This window comes from Macrobrachium rosenbergii, chromosome 58 (genome assembly GCF_040412425.1).
Source record: "Macrobrachium rosenbergii isolate ZJJX-2024 chromosome 58, ASM4041242v1, whole genome shotgun sequence".
In the NCBI taxonomy this organism is placed as follows: Eukaryota; Metazoa; Arthropoda; class Malacostraca; order Decapoda; family Palaemonidae; genus Macrobrachium; species Macrobrachium rosenbergii.
In genome coordinates, this window is record NC_089798.1 from 14,825,255 (window position 1) to 14,846,373 (window position 21,119).

General features: G+C 40.4%; 1 protein-coding gene across 2 annotated transcripts in view; it reads right to left on the reverse strand.

The window, feature by feature from the left end:
- Positions 1-7,849: 7,849 nt before the first annotated feature.
- w (eye pigment precursor family transporter white) overlaps positions 7,850-21,119 on the reverse strand; it is a 164,296-nt gene continuing 151,026 nt past the window's right edge. For both annotated transcript variants that reach the window (XM_067101891.1, XM_067101892.1), the window contains exons 5-12: positions 17,394-17,492; positions 16,985-17,223; positions 11,397-11,580; positions 10,874-11,029; positions 10,365-10,496; positions 9,901-10,129; positions 9,671-9,776; positions 7,850-9,414 (exon numbers count right to left, since the gene is read on the reverse strand). In XM_067101891.1, the coding sequence (XP_066957992.1) occupies positions 9,141-9,414; positions 9,671-9,776; positions 9,901-10,129; positions 10,365-10,496; positions 10,874-11,029; positions 11,397-11,580; positions 16,985-17,223; positions 17,394-17,492 (1,419 nt within the window). In that variant the 3' untranslated portion in view covers positions 7,850-9,140. The remainder of the gene's footprint in view (positions 9,415-9,670; positions 9,777-9,900; positions 10,130-10,364; positions 10,497-10,873; positions 11,030-11,396; positions 11,581-16,984; positions 17,224-17,393; positions 17,493-21,119) is intronic.

The following is a 21,119-nucleotide window of genomic DNA, read 5'->3' on the forward strand; positions in this document are numbered from 1 at the left end:
TGTGTACATTATGTTAAGTAACTTCTGTACTTTCTGCTGTCACTAAGGCATCCTCAACAAAGAATAATGTTCCTATTTTAACTCATTCATTTGAACTTAGATTTCTCCCTGAAGACTCATTAAGTTTCACGTAAGAAATATTATAGAAAACGTAATAAATACGCTTCATAGAAAATAAGTATTTTCTGGTAAACTATTACACTATCGTATTCCAGTTATCTGGACATTCTTAAAGCAAAGTAAAACTTTTCTTTTGACTTTACAATTTATGACATATATATTTTGAAAGCATAAAATTGATGTGCTCTATTGAGTTCATTTTCATGTTGTATTGAAAAAATGGATCATCTGCTAAATTCTGATGTAAGAATTCCTTGTTTTGCCAAGTTATTGACTGCCAAGCGAATCCTGCAAGACTTTAATAGGCAATGCTAATAACTTTTTTTTAATATGTAAACGTACGTAAGGCAGTCAGAGTAAATAGGGTCGACCCATGCCACTAGAAACATCCATATATTTTATGTAGCGAATTGGTAAAACCCGAAAGTTTCCGACTCAGATAAAGACTAATGCTGCTGTGTGCCACTCACTCCCGCTCCTGAGCACGACAGCAATCGCTACAGCGTTGGGGCGTCTGGTCTGATCGACGACAGGATTGCCGCTAATCATTATTACCAAGAATGGTAACACACTCAAATATCTGAACTTACGGTAATGGCATACAATCATAGGCTATGGACAGCCTAACAGGTTCATGGTCTAGGTTATGGCACTAAAGCAACTGTGAAAGTCTAGGCTAAGTTACTACACAAGGCAGCCTAGCCTGGCAATATGCCCAACTTGCAACACTAACTACTATGATGGATCCATCGAATTAAATCGCCAAATCGTAAAATCATGACAATTTTATTACTTGAATCTTTATATTCCTAGTAATAATTGCACAGCAAAGCAAGGAGAACCAATCACCGAACATTGACTGGAAGCAATTAACCAAGAAGTTAACACTGATAAACTAATGTTCTATACTTGAAGTGAATTTAACAGCAAGCACATGTTGGGTAAGGCTGAATCAGTTACAGCAAATAGTTTGAAAATCAACTTCAGCAAAGAGGATTTTAAAATTGCCTCATTCAGCGATGCCTGTTGTTATAGAACGCAGGACAGCCAAATTGCGAGAGACAAACCAACAGTGCATTTACAGCATTAAACTTTTAAAACTGATAGAGGCAAAGTTCCTGTTTTTGCATGATTCTTTACAAAAGAATCGCCTGTTTCGTCGGCAAAGGACTCTCCGAAGGTACATAATACTTCCTCTGATGAACCAGAGGCAGAGGAAGTGCCTTACTGGACTAGCTAGACAGCAGGGGAATTGTCTTGCCCAGAAACAAGAGAATTCACCTTTGTCTAAAGCCCTGTCGGCAAGCCTAGACCATGGCAGGCTGACTGGAGCCCTGGGTTCCTCCTGCGGTCCCCATAGTGACTCGATGGCTGAGAGCGGTGTGCAGAACAGGCCAAAGTCTCTTCCTCGAGACCATTAGAAGGCCGAATCATCTGAAAGATCTCTAAAGTGCCTCTGCAACTTGGGGGTGTCCGAGTCCTTGGGTATCAGGTCCCTCCAGTTCCTGGTCCTCCTGAGTTACTCCCTCTGCAGGTGAGAGACACATGCCAGAGGCCCCCACGATCTTTTGATCACTTGGCATACAGCCTGTCCAGTCAGAGGACTGAACCAGGTACATAAACCTCTGTGGTGAAGCTGCAATGTGATCGAGAATGGTCCCATTCCTGAACCTCGAACCTGTCCAGGTCCTAGAAAACTCTGAGGAGATGGAAGGGACAGGTGAGGGATCGCCAGCACCCTTGTTCAGCCTATCAAAGATGAAGTCTTGCCAGATGAGCGAGGCTGTGGGTGGTCGCCAACCTGCAGTGACGACGTCCACATGGGTCAATGAAAGCGGTACCGCTCATGCAAATGTGGGCTGGGGCTGTCCCTTGAGTGTGCTACAGTCCTCCTAGAAGCTGGAGCTTCTACAGGAGGGGAAGTCTGAACAAGGGAGACCTCCTCTTTCTTGGTCTGGGTGACTGGCCCGGCAGGCCAGTTCATTATCCTGGGACCCCTGAGCCAGTCTTTTTGAAGGGTGGGATGGGGTCAGGGAGCACCTACCTGCTCTCTTCTCACCTTTTCTCACTGGGCTGTGCTGGCAAATGGGCCCAGGTCCGTAGACCGGGAACCCTTGCCATCCCGGGTAGGGGTACTACCAGGGCCAGTACTGGTACACCAGGGGTCTTGAGAACTCCAGGTAGCTATTGTCCCCTTATATTTGGCAACAGGTGCAGCGGTACTCATGGTACCCATAGCGAGAGACCCATCAGTCCTATCTGCAGCAGAGGATTGACTGCTGGAAGTTATACAAGACTTCCTACTCCACTTACTAGCTTTGGAAGTGTAAGGGGAGGAGGTAACAGCACTCAAAGAAAAAGACGAAAGCAAAGACGACTACTCCCTTCTCTTCTTTAACTTCTCTCTGATTGTAGCAGAGGTCAGTGCAGAAGACAGGAAGTGGAAGACGACCTCCCCCTAGGACAAGGCCGAAGGCAGTACCTGGGGACGCATCACCGATGAGACGACAGGTAACCAGCGAGGTGGGGCCAGTCCCAGAGCCAGTGGAGACACTGACCATCGAACTCATCACGGTCATGGTTGAAGCAGTCAAAGGAAGACCCTCCATTGCCTTGAAGTAATTGATGAGTACACTCGACTCACCTGAGATGCCAATGAAGGGCCACAGATCCCTGAGCCCCTCAGCCTCCACAACACCTAAAACGAAGGTCAGGATAGGTGAGAGCTCTTCCCTACACTCCGAGAAAGAGTGTCCTCCAGAGGACAACTCCCTTTCAGAGCAAAGAGAAGCTCCCAGGGAGGAATCCAGCTGGACATTGTCTCCCCATCAGTGGGAGTCAGAGAAGGGGAAACTATTCCCGAGGGGGTAGTAACAGCAGAAGGAAGTTTGATAGGTGGAAGGAAAGTACTGAAGAGGACTTTTGGTGTTACTGGTGGAGTATAGCAATCCGATGGCATTGGGGAGACAATCTCTCTCTTCTCCTCCCTGGCAACTTTACCCATTGTTCAGATGGCCAGACAAGGCACTATGAACATGGGATATTCTGAATTGCAATCATGAGGAGCAAAGGGTATAAGGCTCTACCTCTGCTGAGGAGAGGAACCTATTACAAGGCATGTTTTTTTCTCGGACAGTGCCTGAAAACCTGAGGTTTCCTCTCCAAGGCTGAAGGCTTAATTGATTGAGGAGTTTGCGGCATAATGATACAAACAACTCAAACTCATTAATTATATTCAAGAAAACAAGCAAAAAGCATACAAAGATAGCAAATGGCAAGGAAAGCAGAGAGTCCGCAAAGATGTCTTTGCATGATAGCGGCTGGAAGCAAAAATGGAGTGCATACTGACAGGTGGGCGGGGTTTCCCATATCCAGCTTGTGTTCTAAAGCTAAATCCCTATGTAAAGAATGAAGGTTTGTATATGTGTAAGAACAAACAGGGTCTAAATGCAACTAAATTTCTGGTACTTGCATTGACAGACTTAGGTGGCGGACTGTTAGTTGCTGCACTTTTGCCATTAACCTCTGACTTACCTTTAATATCAACGTGAGAAATAACAGTGGCTACCTTGGTACTCTGAAATTTATGATGGTCTACAGACTTCATTTTATGACGATGGTCTTGTTCTCTACAATATTCAAATAAATCCAAAGCATATTTAAGACCTTCAGATATCTGTGACCTGGTTAGATCAAAGGTATCATATTTTGGAATAGGCAGTCTATTACTTTCAGAGTACAGTTTCTCAGTTAAGATACTGGTAATAAAGGGCTCTGACTGATTAACATTTACATCATTATTCTGGATTCCTAACAACAACTTCTGATAGGAAAGCCAAAAATTCAAAATTCCTTCACAATTATGTTTGGGATTATGTAGAGAACTCAATTCCTTAAGTAGAGATCTAGACAGATGACTAGGAATATCATAGGTCTCTTCCAACATTTTCACAACACTTAAACGTTTCTTCAACTACTTTCTAGGCATTACCTGCTAAGCTACCTCTAAAGGTACTAAAATTTATAACATTTATTATGTCTGTCTGATGGACAAGACTGGAATATAAGTTCCAAAAGGCAAGCCTTTCCTGGTAAACACCATCAAAGATAGGGATTTTGATTACAGGAAGCTTTGGCATGGGTGATTGAAAGTTACCTGGAGTAGGCCTAGGTGGGGTAAAACTATCAATCTGATCTTAAATAGACTTCCTAATCTTACGCTTACTCTGACAGATAGCCGTATACTCTTGCATCTTTACAGAATGTAAAGATGCAAGAAAACGCGTTGAGCGGGGACTTTACAATACTCCCCCCCCCCACAAAGACAGAGGCAACGTCTGATTAAACCAGGTATCTGCTGGGGCGATGAAGGGGGCCTCGCTTGCTCGATGTCAACTGGAGAGGGTGGTCACCTTCCCCGGTGTCCTCTGCAGTGGTTTGTTGGGGTGCCTTTCTGTCTGGTTTCTGGGTTTTTCATGGACGCCCACGTCTCCTTCCTGCTACCAGGGTTGTCTGAGGGGCTGCGCATCCTGCGGGAGGTCTTGGGGTCCACCTCCGTTTGCCTTCCTCCAGGAATACGGGTTTGAGACGATCTATTGACACCCAGTCTTCCCGCCCATGGATGGATATTCGGAATGCCTTGTTGTTCCTTTCCAGTAAAAGGGAAGGTCCTCTGTAGGGTCTAGTCAAGGGTGGGTGTACGGCGTCGTCCCTGACGAAGACATGGGTGGTGGAGGACAGCCCGGGGCGCATGAAGGGGGATGACCTGTCGGTGAATGTCGTTTGGCAGGGGGCGAACTTTCCAACCCTGTCACGGAGCCTCTGCATCCCTATGTCGTCCCTGTCATCTGCGATGAGTTCCCCTGGGACCACCAGAGCCTCCCCGTAGGCTTTTTCCACTGAAGAGGGGTCGTCGTTGGGTCTTGGGGTGGGGTTCTCAACCTGAGGAGGACCCATCGCAGCTGGTACTTCCAGTTCTCGGAGGTGCAACGAGCCAAGAGGGACGCCTTCAGAAACCTGTGGAACCTTTCCACCATTCCGTTGGCTGTGGGGTTGTAGATGGTGGTGCTGTGGTGAGTGGTCCCCAGCAGGCGTGCCAGGGCGGTCCACAGCTCGGACAGGAAAGCAGGTCCCCTGCCTGTTGTTATGTCGTCAGGGACACCGAACCGGCTGATCCAGCTGGAGAGGAGGGCTTCCACGCACGCACTGGAGGTGTAGTCTTCCATGGGCGTAGCCTCAGGCCATCTGGCTCCTCCTGATGGGGGAAGAGGACCTACTACGTTGACGTGGATGTGCCCAAAGTGTCTCTTTGGCTGGGGGAATTTGCCCACTCCTGATTCAATGTGCCATCCCACTTTACTTGGCTGACACTGCATACACTGTCTTGCCCAGTCCATTGCGTCTTTCTGTATGTCATGCCAGACGAACTTCTCTGTCAGCAATCTGGCTGTTGTCCCTCCGGAGGTGTGGGATAGGCCGTGGATGATGTTGAAGACCAGCCGACATCTGGAGGCAGGTACCAGGGGGCGGCTGTACAGTAGGCTGGGGTCTCAGGGTCAGCAGCTTGTTTGCGGGCAAGGTCCTCGTAGTTGATCCCGAGCTGTACGGAATCGATCTCGATCCTCAAGAGGGTGTCAGCTACCGGGTTCTTCCTGCTGGGGAGGTATTTGATGGTGCAGGTGAACTCCACAATGGCGGCTGCGAGGTGTCACTGCTGCCTAGAGGACCATGCATCCCCCAGCTTCGTGAAGGCGCGGACCAGCGGCTGGTGCTCGGTCCAAATTGTGAAGGGCATCCCCTCCAAAAGGAACTTGAAGTGCCATACTGCCTGGTATGCTGCGAAGAGTTCTTGGTCGAAGGTGCTGTAGCAGGACTCGGCAGAGTTTAGCCTCCTACTGAAGAAGGCGATGGGCTGAGGGGTCCCTCTGATGACCTGCTCCAGGACTTCTCTGCAGGTGACATTGCTGGCGTCCGTCGTCAGCTGGAGGGGAGTGCTGGGGTCCTGGTGGGCCAAAGATGTTGCTTTGGCGAGGGCGGCCTTCATCAGGAGGAAAGCTTTCTGCTGGTCGGGGCCCCACACTAAGGTCTTTGGACGTCCCTTCAGGACCTCCGTCAGGGGGGCCATGGTGTGAGCAATCCCTGGGATGAATCTTCAGTAGCAGTTGACCATCCCGAGGAATTCTTGTACGGCCCTGATGGAGGAAGGGGTGGGGAACTTCTCGACGGCTTCGACCTTCGACGACACTGGGAGGACGCCTTCTGGGGATATCTCATGGCCCAGGAACTCCACCTTCTCGACGCCGAAGGTGCATTTGTCAAACCTGACGACAAGGCCACTTTCCTGAAGGCGCTGCAGGACCTTCTGGATGTGTCGTAGGTGTTCCTCCCGGGATCCGGAAAAGATTAGGATATCATCAACGTAGCAGATGCAGAAGTCCAGGTCCCCCAGGATGCTGTCCATCAATCTCTGGAAGGTCGTACCCGCATTCCTCAGGCCGAAGGTGGAGAGGGCAAAGACATAGGACCCAAAGGGCGTGACGATGGCGGTTTTGGGGATGTCCTCCGGCGCTACCAGTACCTGAAAATAAGACTTTAGTAGGTCCATTTTGGAGGATATCCTGGCACCATGGAAAGAGGCCGTCAGGTCCTGCATGTTCGGCAGGGGGTAGTGGTCCGGCTCTGTTGCCAGGTTCAGCCACCTGTAGTCGCCGCAGGGCCTCCAGGTGCCGTCAGCTTTCTGCACCATGTGAAGAGGGGAGGCCCACGGGCTGGGAGCCTTCTTGCATATGCCCATCCTTTCCATCTCTGCGAAGGCCTTTTTAGCCTCCTGAAGGCGCTGCGGGGGAAGCCATTGGAACTTCGCGTGCGTTGGGTACCCCTTCGTCTTGATATGGTGGTATATCCCGTGTTTGGCAGGAGTCCCGGGCATCTGGCGGAGCTCGGGTTTGAAGACATCCGAAGAGGTTTGATGCTGCTGAGAGAACCAGATGTGCTGCAAGTCTCGTGAAAGAAAAGTGAAAGGTTGATAGAAGTGGAGACATGTAAAGGAGGCAGAAAAAAACTTAGGCCAGGTAAGTGGATGAACTGAAGTGTTTTGAGATGGCTTGGTCATGTGAAAGAATGAAGGACAGTCTTTGTGAGAAGAGTGTAAATTTTTAATTGCTAGGAGTGAGGTATGAAAAAGAAAGAAAAGCTGAATAACTGATGTGAATGAGGTAATGGAAAGAAAGGGCCTTAAGTTCCAGGAAGCGGAACTGTGCCAGATAAAACTAAATGGTGCAGTGTTAGGGTGTTCGATGCACTGTTGAAGAACTGTCTGTGTAGGTGTAAGTACCGGCTAATATGCGAAAGTTTTAAGTACGTGAGGTTCATCCCCAATACAAACGTTGAAATATGAATGTGCTAGTGACCGTTATAATTCTTTGCCTAGGACCACCTCCTTTTAGGGGAAATAGTGTCATGTTAAACATTGCGTATATATATGCATATATATACAGATATATATTATATATATGTATATATATATATATATATATATATATATATATATATATATATATATATATACATATATATATTACATATATATATTGGCGTGTGTGTGTGCACATAAAGTATGTTACATCCTATGAGTTTCTAACAAGTCTGTAACGATAACCATTTTGTTTACTCACAGCATTACTTGTCAAATATGCATAAAGGTATACAGAAAATAAATGAAAATCGGAAGAAGAGATTATCTTTCTTTATTTCTTTAGTCATCTCAAAGGATTCTTATAAACATGTACATAAACTCTAAATATCTAATTAACTACCATCGTATTCAACGAAAGTGTTGAATATATACGGTGGTTGAAATGCAAATCAGTAAACATTAATAGCACGCTTTTGTCTCTCTCTCTCTCTCTCTCTCTCTCTCTCTCTCTCTCTCTCTCTCTCTCTCTCTCTCTCTGGCCTTTCGAAGGTGACAAGACTTGGAAATGACCTCAGGCGATCAATACTTGGCGATGGCAAAATGAAAAGGAAAAATCAAATATAATGAAGATTGAGGCTCATTTACCTGTGAAGGGAGAGAAGTGGTCTTTGGGGAGAAAATTTAATTTCATAGGCATTAATCGGCTTTTATTCAAACTTTAGTAGTAATAATAATAATAATAATAATAATAATAATAATAATAATAATAATAATAATAATAATAAACTTTCGTGGTGATGATAATAATAATAATAATAATAATAATAATAATAATAATAATAATAATAATAATAATAATAATAATTACAAAAAGCTTTCGTGGTGATCACTTGAACAGGAAACCTAAATACCGTCCCGTCATGATGGTCTCGCCTTGACGCCTATGAAGAAGAAGAGACAAAATAAATTGAGATAGAGATGGAACACTATGCATCTCTGTCAGAGGGACTGTCTCTCCTCACAGACATTAATTTATGTTGAAAAAGAAAAAAAAAACTTGGAATCAAGGAATTAGACGAAAAACATTTTCCTTTTAGTTTGGGCTTGGAAGTTCTAAGAGTTCTGAGGATGCGTGTTTGGAGTCATTCAATGTTGCAATGTTAATTGATTCGAGAATTTACTGTATTTAATTTAACATTTATAAAACATTTTTCAGAAACACGTCAGTCGACTTGATTGTCTTTTCAAGGTCTTTTCCCTTGAAGAACTCTGGGAGAGTCTTTATTCCTTTCAAATTTGTTTTCCGTGTTGAACACATGCTATCTAATGGATTTCAGTGAACAGCAAGAACATTTCTTCAGGCTAAGACGTTAAGACAGGCTGTGCACCTTGCTGCGTTTACTGATAAAAAAAAAAAACACATTTCTTTTCGAGTTTTTTTTTTTTTGGCTGATTCACTTTCCAGTGTTATAACAATAATGTGAAAAGTGTGAGAGGAATCTCTGTTGAAAAATTAGAGAAAAAAAGTGGCGAGAGGAAGACTTCGTGGGGTCAGGATCGATATTCATAAAGGCCGTATTGCCCTATCTCGCCCGGCATCTTTCTTCTACTTCTGTTTTCTGAAAGTCTTGGCCAAGAGGGCGAAGAATGCCAGAGTGCGGTAGACAACGATGAGGACCACGAGCATGATGACATTGCCCGTGATGCTTCCGTTCTCGTAGTGGAGGAAGGACAGGACAGCCTGGCCGTTGGGGAAACAAGTCTGGTTTGTGTTGCAGGCGATGGACTTCACTCCCTGCCACTGGTTCAGCAGCAACGCCTCGTTTCCGTAAGAGAACCACGACAGGTACTTGAACCACGTCAGGTACACGGGTGTGGAACTGAAATCAAATGAAATAGGTTATTCGTTTGTTACTCACCAATACGTAAAAGCACCAAAGATCTTAGTCGTCTTGGTAAAAACTACGGTGACCTTTGTCAATATGAACGGATTTCAGTGAATGTTATAATCATTTCTTTTTTATTTCTTTATAAATAATCAGTATCCTTTCTCTGATAATCATTCTGTCTCAAATACCAGCCACAATCAGTCTATATTGTTGGTATTATGATTATCATTATTATTATTATACTCACCCGCTGTTTAAGAAGAACCCACCGAACAGCATGAGCGGGATTATAAATGGGGCTGAGATGGCCAGGGCAACGCTGAGGTTTCTCGCCATGCACGAAATCATGTATCCTGCAAAAGACCGCCAAGCAAACATGGTCACATCAAACTAATAATCCAGTTTTTGGCTGAGAGAGTGCATTTCAATTGTGAGAGCAACCAATGAGAACCTGCAGAAAGACCATTTGACACCCACCAAAGGAGATGGCACAATTGGCGACGAGCACAACGATTCCAGCGCAGATGAAGAAATTGACGTAATCGTTCGTGAAGCCGACCATGTGGTAAGCGATGGCGACGAAGGCGAAGGGGTAGATGATGTGGAAGGGCAGCTCGGCCAGCATCTTCGACAGGAAGTACACGTCGGTGCGATACATGCCGTTGAAATGCTCCCTCATGAAAATGGGCAGCTGGGCGCAGAAGGTCTGCGGAGAGGGATTCACATTACAAATTCCTACTTGATTTTGCTGGACTGAACAACTTTCGTCATTCTGGGTGAAAAGCTGGACAACATTCAGATAATGAACTAACATCTAGCACCCAAATTACTGATATGAAGTTCCAATGAAACTTAAGCTATCATTTCAGACGTACAGGTTTATAACTCATCCCGAATTGCAGTACTTTTTATGGCATCAAGAGGACTTTTCTTTCACTTACGCTAACGACACCAAAGACGTTCTGGAAAGTCATGTTGGTCAGGAACAAGAATAAAGCTCCGTTAATGTTGGTTATGCCTTCTTGAGTCAGCGTTTGGCCCCAGTAGATCAAACCTATTAGCACAGCGATAGCCTGAAATAATGATGAGAAAATCTTAACACTACGTATTAAAATGGTAATGTAAAACGTTCTTCCAACAGATAATAAAGTCTATGTCGTGCACTGAACCTTTATATATACTCCAAGAGGACGATAATCTTGGATAAATCACCCATAACTTGCTTCACAAGAGCACCCTCCCAAACTCTCCCGTCCCCTCGCTCAGTATGCATGACCCAGGCCCAACAAGCGGTTTCCTGAATTAAATATTTCGAAGGCATAAAAAATGAAAGAAAAAATCATATGATAATTGAGGCTAGCATTATTACTCCTGATATTTAAAGTGAAGCGTACCCGTTAACATGATTGGTTTCAGCCCCTGCACAGTGCCTGAGAGCGCTCATACTCACCATCACTTGGACGAATCGGACTTTAATCAGCATAGGCTCCCTGATCACTTCCAGCCAAGACCTCCAAAGAACGTTGCGAAACTGAGTCCACCAGGAGGCCTTGTAGGGCGACTTCTTCACCTGCACGTCAGTCCTGCTGTCATAACCGTTAATTTCCTGAAAGGAGTCGTCGCTGTTATTAGCTTAGAAAGCGGAAAAAAAAAGAATGCTCGAGAGATCGGTGATAAGATCATTTAATACTACTTCAGTTTCAATTTCTAGTTAAGTCACATTTGAGTTACACTTGAACTTCTTGCTTGCTTCGAATGACAGAGAGAGAGAGAGAGAGAGAGAGAGAGAGAGTGAGAGAATTACCCAATGTCACATTTATCAGAGTCATCGACGAGAAAACTGTTTTAACAAATTGCTCAAGGCCATCGGGTCACTAAAGAAGACCATTTGTGGCAGATAATATTGCCAAAACTCTGAAGAAAAGACTTTAGAGTTTACAACAATGAGCAAAATCTTTATTATGACAGTTCACCTCTGCCTCTTTTGAATTCTCAGCCACGGCTCTCTCTATACTGGTCCCTTCCTCCGACTTGACGAATTCGTCGCAAATCATCGTGATGGCCTTCCTGCAGTTCTCTTCTTTTCCAGGTTGGACAGCCAGAGTCGATATGAAGAAGTCGGCAGGGTTGTAGTTTGGTGGGCAGGGCAGACCAATCCTGTTAAAAGAAAGTGAGTGAAGGCTTCTGAAACATGTTTGTGCTGAGAGTACATTATTAGGAAGTGAGGGTACATTATTAAGAAGTGCAATTAGCTATTAAATTCCGAGTTTCACTTAGGATTTGTTGATATCAGTTCAGTGTTCTCTAATTGTCTGTGATGTGATGACGACACCTTAAGAACAGCCTGCTTTTTCACTAATGATCTGTGTCACTAAAGCGCAACCTTAGTACCGATATGTAAGAGTCTTTTTGCTGTCACAAACTAGAAAGATTTCAAAATAACGTGATTTTGTTGATACTTCAGAGGTATTCTTATTAGGTCCTGAGAGAATCAATGAAATTCATTGCCACTATGCTCTTAATGTTTTCTGTAAATCAGGACTAATACTGTATCAGATTTGATATATTTTTCCTTCCTGGCATCAGAGGAAACGATCGTATCTTTAAGTATCAGTCGACTAAATTGCCTGTTAAAAAATGAGAAAAGAAAATACAAACGCATGACGCGTTTGTCTTCAAAATCGGATGCAAACTTTGGTCACTGAAAGGTTACAAATAGGAAATCTTTATGGCAAAGTGACGCTGAATTTCTGTTGCCAATAAAAAAAAAGAATCTTAGTAACGCAACAGATGTTGTCTACTGTATCCAAGCAGCTGAATACAGTCGATGACATGAATAAATATCCTGGAAATATGCCAACTGAACAAAAACCTAAGCGACATCTACGATTCAGTGTATTAAGAATTCATTCATTCTTTCTCCATATATATATATATATATATATATATATATATATATATATATATATATATATATATATATATATATATATATATATATATATATTATATATATATATATATAAACATGCATACAAACATGCATATACATATATGTATATATATCTATATATACAATATATATATATATATATATATATATATATATATATATATATACATACATACATACATACATACATACATACATACATACATACATACATACATACATATATATGTGTGTGTGTGTGTGTGTGTATATAATCTACTCTATATCGTTACATTAAAAGGTGGGAATTCATGATGAGCCTTGTTATACAGTAGCCTCTGCAACAATAATTTAAGTGGCGTGTAACACGGCAGACAACTGAACGTCCTCGGATTAAAGAATCTAGCATTTAAACTCCCTTGGTTCAGCTATCGTTGTGTCGCCTCAGTACTGGAATCCATTCCAAATTCCTGGTTAGAACAACAGACAGGCAGTGGGGCAACCTCCTTTCGAAAAGGCCCACGAACCCATTCCTGGGCAGCCGTTTGCTGCATTGCATCCCGAATATTGGCGTGCGTCGCGTCGCTGCTGCAGACGCTCAGACTGAGCAGCAATACGGATTTAGAATGGGGAATGCATTTCTCCATTATTTTGTAGTTACATGTTATTATTTTGTAGTTACATATTGCTTAACTGGTTTATCATATGATGATAAATGGTAGAGCTTCCGTTACTTTAATATCAGTGCATTCATGCTTGCATATCTTTTAAAAATAGATTGTATATTATCTGATGTCTTATTATTCCGTTGATATTAACTAGTGTTATGCATATATAATTTATTAAACTTTTAGTTATGTAACATTACAGATGTATGATATTCATGGAAACCATGAATATCATACATTCTTTTGCCATAAGTATTAACATCTATCCATATACAGTTGAATACCGATCAAGGTTGCTTTCGCAGTCTTACAGATGCTGGAACCTGAAAAATGTCAGTGCGTCGCGGCAGTGGTTTTAAAGAAGACCCATTTTGTAGTTTTCTTGACTATTCTTATCAAATTTTATGATGAAAATATCTACTGAATATTAAGAATTAATTTTACTGTTACAAATGCCGGCTGTCCAGTGTCCAAAAGTCCAGTACAGTCCTTAATAATCATACAGGATTTTAGTAATCATGCGTTCAACAAAAAGAACTCCAATGCGATTTTTGAATGCACTCTTTTAATCATATTTCTTCAATAATTATATCATCATTTGAAAATATGTGATAAAAAGTAATAAAAAATACTTACTACTACTTTCCAGACTTAAATATGAAAGTTGAATGAGATGAGTCAGCGCCAGTCGAGTCTCGTGCCCGCGAAAGTCCACCACAAAATATTATAGCAGCGTTTGTTTAAATACAGAATAAGGTAACAGACGAAGGGAATGTTTTTTTCTTCATACAATCCAATAAACATTTAGTTAGAAGGATTATCTCCAGGTTTCATCAATCTGGATTGTCTGTACTTCCTAAGTCATTACACATCTGAAATATCCATCTCTGAAGTACAGTGGCTACTGCAAATTTCATGAGACTGAAAGTCCGGTACTCTACGGTAATGTTTTTCCATTTTCAGTACATGGAAAACATCGTACTGTATTTTTCCCGAACTAACAAATACCAACAGCTCTATACTGCTAGCCTCGGGCAGTAGTGAAAGAGCAGTTTAACGTCAGTAGTCTTATTAAGGCAGTATTATCAGGGCTTGAAAAACATTATTCTGCTTTCTTGTTTTCGTTTTAAAACGCAACTGTGACATTTCCCTGGAATCATGGCTGAGAGGCGGAGAGCTAGGGAGAGGCAATACTCCTGGCACTAATTCCTTTTGATCCATGAGACGGGCACCTCAAAATCAGCCAAACGAGAAATAAAAAAAGAACATGAAACTCACTGTTAAAATTTCAAATGAAGTTTACACATACAAATATATAAGCTTATAGTCACTCTTACACGTGATTTCCTATATTAAACACCACAGAATCTGCAATCGCGGTTCATTTCTTCCTGTGGTTTTTGACATACAAATATATATATATATATATATATATATATATATATATATATATATATATATATATATATATATATATATATATATATATATATATATATATATATATATATATATATATATATATATATATATATATATATATATATATTGTGAGGTTTAGTGCTTTTGATGGGACAATCGTTTGCCGATTGTTCCCTTGGTGGGTTGTTGCCTCCTTACTTTTTTGTTTTCTTTGCACTCTGTAGGAGTTGACGTCTGTCTCGGTGTCTTCTAGATCGTCAGTCAGGTTTGGGATAGCAGCGAGTCAGGTTCTTGACAGCATAGCAGCTTGTTCGAGTATTTTGGAACTGCAGGTATTCGCTACCTGTGGCCCTCTGCAGTGGGAGGATGACGTTGATGGCTGAACCGTGTCCATCAGTGGAGCAGTGTTGTTTCTGTTTGACAGCAGTCTTGCTGTTGCCTTGACTCTGCCGATCATCTGTCGTTTTTGGAGATGTTCCTGTTGGCCGTCTTGGGGCGGTTGTTTTTGATGATCGTATGGCAGTGTTCAAGGGTGTTCGTCCTCTTCGACCTTTGTTTGGTCTCGACATCTGTGTAGATTGTCTGTTGTTTTTGTGCTGCACGAGGTTACAACCCTGGTATTATTTATACCGTTGTATTGTTATTTATATGCTTGTATTGGTATTTATGCTGCTTTATTATTCATGATCATGTTGCTTAATTATGCTATTTTTGTACTGTTTGATGCTGTTTGATCATGTTGTTTATGCTGTCTGTTTTGTTTATATTTTGAGTTGTAGCCAAGGTGTTGTTCACTTATAATGATTACTGTTTTGTTAATGTAATGTTATTGTCTTTCATAGAGTAACTTTGGTTTGGCTACATCAGTGTTTATTGTGTTTTGGACCTGACTGTTATGAATTTGATGTATTTATATTTTGATGGACTCATTATGGTAGTTAACTTTGCTGCTGGTAATCATATTTCATTTATGGTAATACTGAGTATGTAATTTATTTGATTTTTGAACCAAACCTGACTCACTTGTAAATATGTATATATCTTATTATAATAAATTAGTTTAAGGTTACTTTATCGTTTTGTTCAGCTCCTTCCTCCTTTGTCTGCCTCAATTTCTGCCGGTCATTCCAGTCCCGTACTTTTTTTTGTATTTAAGAACCTGCTGAACCGACTGCAGTTCATTACAATATATATATATATATATATATATATATATATATATAATATATATATATGGTCTATATATATATATATAATATATATATATATATATATATATATATATATATATATATATATATATATATATATATATAAATATACTCTACTGGTCACTTTTTACCAGCTACATATGTAATTGTAAACCTTGCTGAGAAACCAGAAGGCTCCAACTTTTTGGTCTACCTCCCTCTAAAGCGTAAAAGGTGTATGGTATCTATCAGTCCATCTATCTATCTACATAACTATGTAAATATATGTTATATATATATAAATCATAAAATACACAAAAAATTGTTTTTTTTTTTCTGTTAGGTAAGGAGGTGTGAGGTTTAGTGCTTTTGATGGGACAATCGTTTGCCGATTGTTCCCTTGGTGGGTTGTTGCCTCCTTATATATATATACATGTGTGTGTGTGTGTTTGTGTGTGGGTGTGTATGTGTAATTGTAATAGCCACACCGCCCTCTAAAAATCTCAGATTCTTCTCGCTTTTTTGGATGCGCTTGTCACTACAAAGCCTCAGATCCAAGTGCAAGATATTTGAAGCAGTTATGATGTCCGATAGCGGGAAACGAACCCGAGTCCCATAATCACAACGAGGTCACGTTGCTAACCTGTTGCCGCTACTGGACATCATAACTGCTTTAAATTTCTTGCACTTGGATCTAAGGCTTTGTAGTGACAAGTGAATACAAAAAAGCACGAAGAATCCAAGAATTTTAGAAGGCATTGTGGCTATTACAATTACACATACGCACCCACACACAAACACACACACACCTATATATATATATATATATATATAAATGTTTGTGTATTTTATGATATATATATATATATATATATATATATATATATATATATATATATATATATATATATATATATATATATATATATATATATATATATATATATATATATATATATATATATATATATATATATATATATATATATATATATATATATATATATATATATATATATATATATATATATATATATATATATATATATATATATATATATATATATATATATATATATCTATATATTTACATAGTTATATAGATAGATGGATGGACTGATAGATACCATACACCTTTTATGCTTTAGAGGGGGGTAGACCAAAAAAGTGGAGCCTTCTGGTTTCTCAGCAAGGTTTAGGGGTGGATTGCTAGCTCCACACCCATTTTCTAGGCTACATTAGGTGCTGATACCTATTTAGAACTAGGTAGACTGGCGGGTGGTAAGCTGGGCGATTCCAAGACGAGCAAATGTGTAGAAGTAACTTGTGTTTAGGAAGGCAAAGCTCACCTGCTGAAGAACTGGTAGGCAGCATCGACTTCGCCCAAGAAGGCCACGCGGCCTTCAGCCATGAGCAGAACCCTGTCGAACATGGCGTAGACTTCTGAGCTCGGCTGATGGATGGTGGAGATGATGGTCTTTCCTCTCTCAGCCATGTTCTTCATCACAGCCACCACATTCTGGGCCATGAAGGAATCCAATCCGGAAGTAGGCTCATCACAGAACATGAGTGGTGGATTTGTGAGCACCTGAAAAATAAGAAGTGTGTGATTCATCCGACAAAGAAGCTAACATATTGTAACAAAATATCAGAGAAGCGCGGAAACGAAGGAAAAAATGTTTAATCTGGAAATATTTGAGCATAGTCGCTGCTGGATGGTTTGAAGTTATTCAACGTAGCAGACTCATTTCAACGTACCTCACAGGCGAAGGCAAGTCGCTTCATTTCTCCCCCGGAAATTCCCTTGATCCTTCCAGGTACTCCAATTTTAGTTTCTGAACACTTGATTAATCCAAGCTAAAAGAAAAAATTGCGTTTATTAACAAGATGAAAATAAATCTAAAGAAAAAATCTCACTCAGAGAAGACAACTTTTGTTCGGTCATTGCCTTAGTTTGCCTATTTATTATTTGTAAAACCTAAGATTCAGCTGGTTTATTAAAAGATTTAGAATAACTCGTGAGTGTCCAGATAAAAATCCTTGTATCATATGTACTTGCACGCTCTTATTCATAATACTGAACGCATGTCAGTCTTTCCTTCTTTGTGCTCTAAGTGACATCCGAACAAAGGAGCTTGCAGCTCTCAGTGAACATTTTAGTATTTCTTTATTATTTTGAAGCTAATCTCCATGTGCTCATGGCACTATTACTACTACTAAACTCGACCCCTCTTTCTCTTTCTTACATAAATCTAAAGCTCTCGCATCTTGCACTAGCAATACCCTCAGTGCAAATCATGACTTGAATGTTCATAGACAGATTAAGAATACGGGTGCGTTCCCGTGATTCGTCCTTTAGCTGCCAGAGGTTCAAAAACAGTCTTCGCTGAATCCTTCTGTTATAGCATTTATCTAACCTTTTCTGAAGGCTCAGTCATATAGTTTGGGACCTGATGGACCATCTGAAATTACGGGTCTATTTGGCAATATTATTATTTAGTCATCTATAACGGATCTATTTTTTTCCACTACCTCTGTGCATTACCCTTCTGGATCCTAACTGAACCCAATAAATAGTCTATTTTTTTTATAATACTGTCGGCTTCAAGTTTTCTCATTTCATTGTTATTAGCTTCCTTTAAAACAAATAGAAAGGTCTAAGTTTGATAAATATAGGATTTTCATCCTTCCTGATATTAATGTGAATCTTTGTACTCCTATACCTTCCAGATTTACTATTAAATTCATCCTCACAATTATTCTTCAAAAGATGTTTTGAATCAAGACTCATTATTTTTTCTGAGAGCAATGTTTATTCTCTCATCCCGGTCAAGTTCGACTTGCCGTAGCCATCTTCCCTAAAAAAGAGCTGGTCCTTCTTCAGTTGCTTTATGCACGAATTTTGTCTTTGAAATTCCATCTTTGCCACCATTGGAATTCCACTCCTTGTTAAGGTTTAAAGTTTATTTCACGCCTTGCAGCTTTAGCTGCTCCAATACCAAGTTCCATTTCTGTGACCTAAGTTCAGGTACTTTTGGACACTTGAAATTGATTTGATTTACAAGAAATTTCCTAAATAGTGATCCCCAAGGCTTTTAACCAGGTTGTATCCACCTTTGCGGCGTGTTTAGCACAAGACCGTTGGGGATGACCGTAAAAACATAACAAAAGACTGTTAAGATAATGACCCCAAGAAATATTAGTCCTAGATAACGACTCCCTAACTTTGTTGCCATTTCAAGAGTTAAAGCAATGGCAATAACTTTTCCGAGTCAAATGATCTTTAGTAAGCAAGTCTTTTGAGCAGACCTGTGGACAAATCAGCGACAAACATCTCAGGGAAACCACAGAACAGACGCTGTCTCTTCTAATTTGTGTTGTTCTGTTGCAAAGTCTGTCATAGAATCTTCATCTTTTTGCTTGCTGTTATAGAACCTGAATCTCTGCAATCAAGATAAATCAAGGATTCTTTAGCCTTCATGCGAACCTTTGCTAATGACATTAGTTTAAGAATGTGTCATCGAAGATGGCTTTCGCAGTTCAAGCAGCGTCTTCAGCAATCCGCAAATCTGCCATCCAACAACGCTCCAGTAGACTTCTCTTTTCTTTGCATCCTTTGTTAAGTCACTGGTCACACGAAAGTTATGAAATTTCTCGTTACAGTTCTCGGAGTCAACTCATTCATTAAATTCTCCAATATTACCAAAGTACTTCATCTTCCTCATCCTTTTATCATCCCACTGTGTCTCCACACTTTTATCTTTGTTCCGGAATTAACATAGTGTCTTTCCGATGGCTTTCTTTATTACAAATGATGAACACTGTATAGAAGCAACTTACATTGTATATAAAGTGGTTAAAGAGATTAACCACAGGACTGCCAATCACAACAATTATTGGATAACCATTGGTTTACAGCAATTAATTTCAAATACACTTCAGCAGTGGCTAGCTTAAGATTAGTGTAAGCACGCCAAGGATAGAGTATCTCATTCAAATACAATATCTCTCATGATTTGTCGGTATGTGTATTGTCGTTATGCGCTATTTCATTTTCCTTATTCAGTTATTCAAGCATATACAATCATTTTTATTCACCCAAACAGGGAGACTGAAATCCAACTGGTGCCTTTATTACTACTTCTTTGCTGGTCACAGTATTCAAGTTGTTGCTTGATCTCGGGTGGAGTATTTTTTTGTAAACTGGAATTAATAATGCTACTTCCTTTGTCCAGGCAAAGACTTTTATATTTATGACTATTTTACATTGCCCTACTTTGGTTGTTTCGTTTGTATTTCTTTCACTTTAGCAAAAATGAGCTCCCTTATTGCAGTAAATTTGCCAAAAAAGGATCTAATCAACCATGTTTTCCCTTCTAAAGTATTTGTATAAAACTAAGGGTCCTTAGAGATAGAGATGAGAAATGATTTCAGAGAATATTGACTCCATTTCTGAAACTAACATAATAAGGGTCTGCAAGCTGCATCTGCAGATGTGAATATCGTAATTTCATTTGTTATCCATTCTTTTACCAAAGGCAAAGAATTTGTTTTATTTACGTATAGCAAAGGGCTGGAACTGTAGGGATGTTTATGTATATTTGGTGGAGTGATGTGACGACCTTAAATTCACCTTTGAAAGACGCAATCAGTGAAAGTTGGCGCCGTGGAACAGTGGTGCAGGCTGACCCAGGGTTTGCTGGGTCCGTGAGTCCCTCCTGTTCTACTCCCCACGAGTCCCTCCCCCTTTTACAAATGGGTACCAGCGCCCGCTGGGTGACCAAAATAGGACTTGGGGCTGGAAACTTCATCTGTAAAGACTTATTACAGAGATTCTGCAAGTCTGTCTGGACCTTTTGTAGACTCTCTCTCTTAGAACATTATTCTTTCATGGGAACAAATCACTGCCTATATTCTGTATGAGACAAGTGTTCCTATTTTGCTTTTCGGAAATGGTCAGAAAGAATATTGAACGTCTATCAGTAACACATATGTGTGTATATATATATATAAATTTATATATATATATATATATATATATATATATATATATACATTATATATATATATATATATATATATATATATATATATATATATATATATATATATATATATATATATATATATATATATATATATATATAATATTCTTCCAGATCATTCTGAAAAAGCAAAAGAGGGACATTTGTCCCATATCGGACATAACAAGTAAAATTTCTGAGAGAATATTGTCCAAAGAGAGACTGGTGTGTATTACAGTTATGTTATGTCTGCTTCGCTCCATGGGTGGGAACATCATAAACGAATTAACAAACAGTTTTTAAAAATTTGATGGAAGGAGTGATAACTCCATACAATGACTATTCCAAGCTCAAATACTGGGAAACAATTCGCTATTCGTGCTCCTGATTTTTGTAATGCTGTGGAACGAGGCCCTATTATTTTCGCAGTGTCTCTGCTAACCCTCCTTTTGCATTCTCA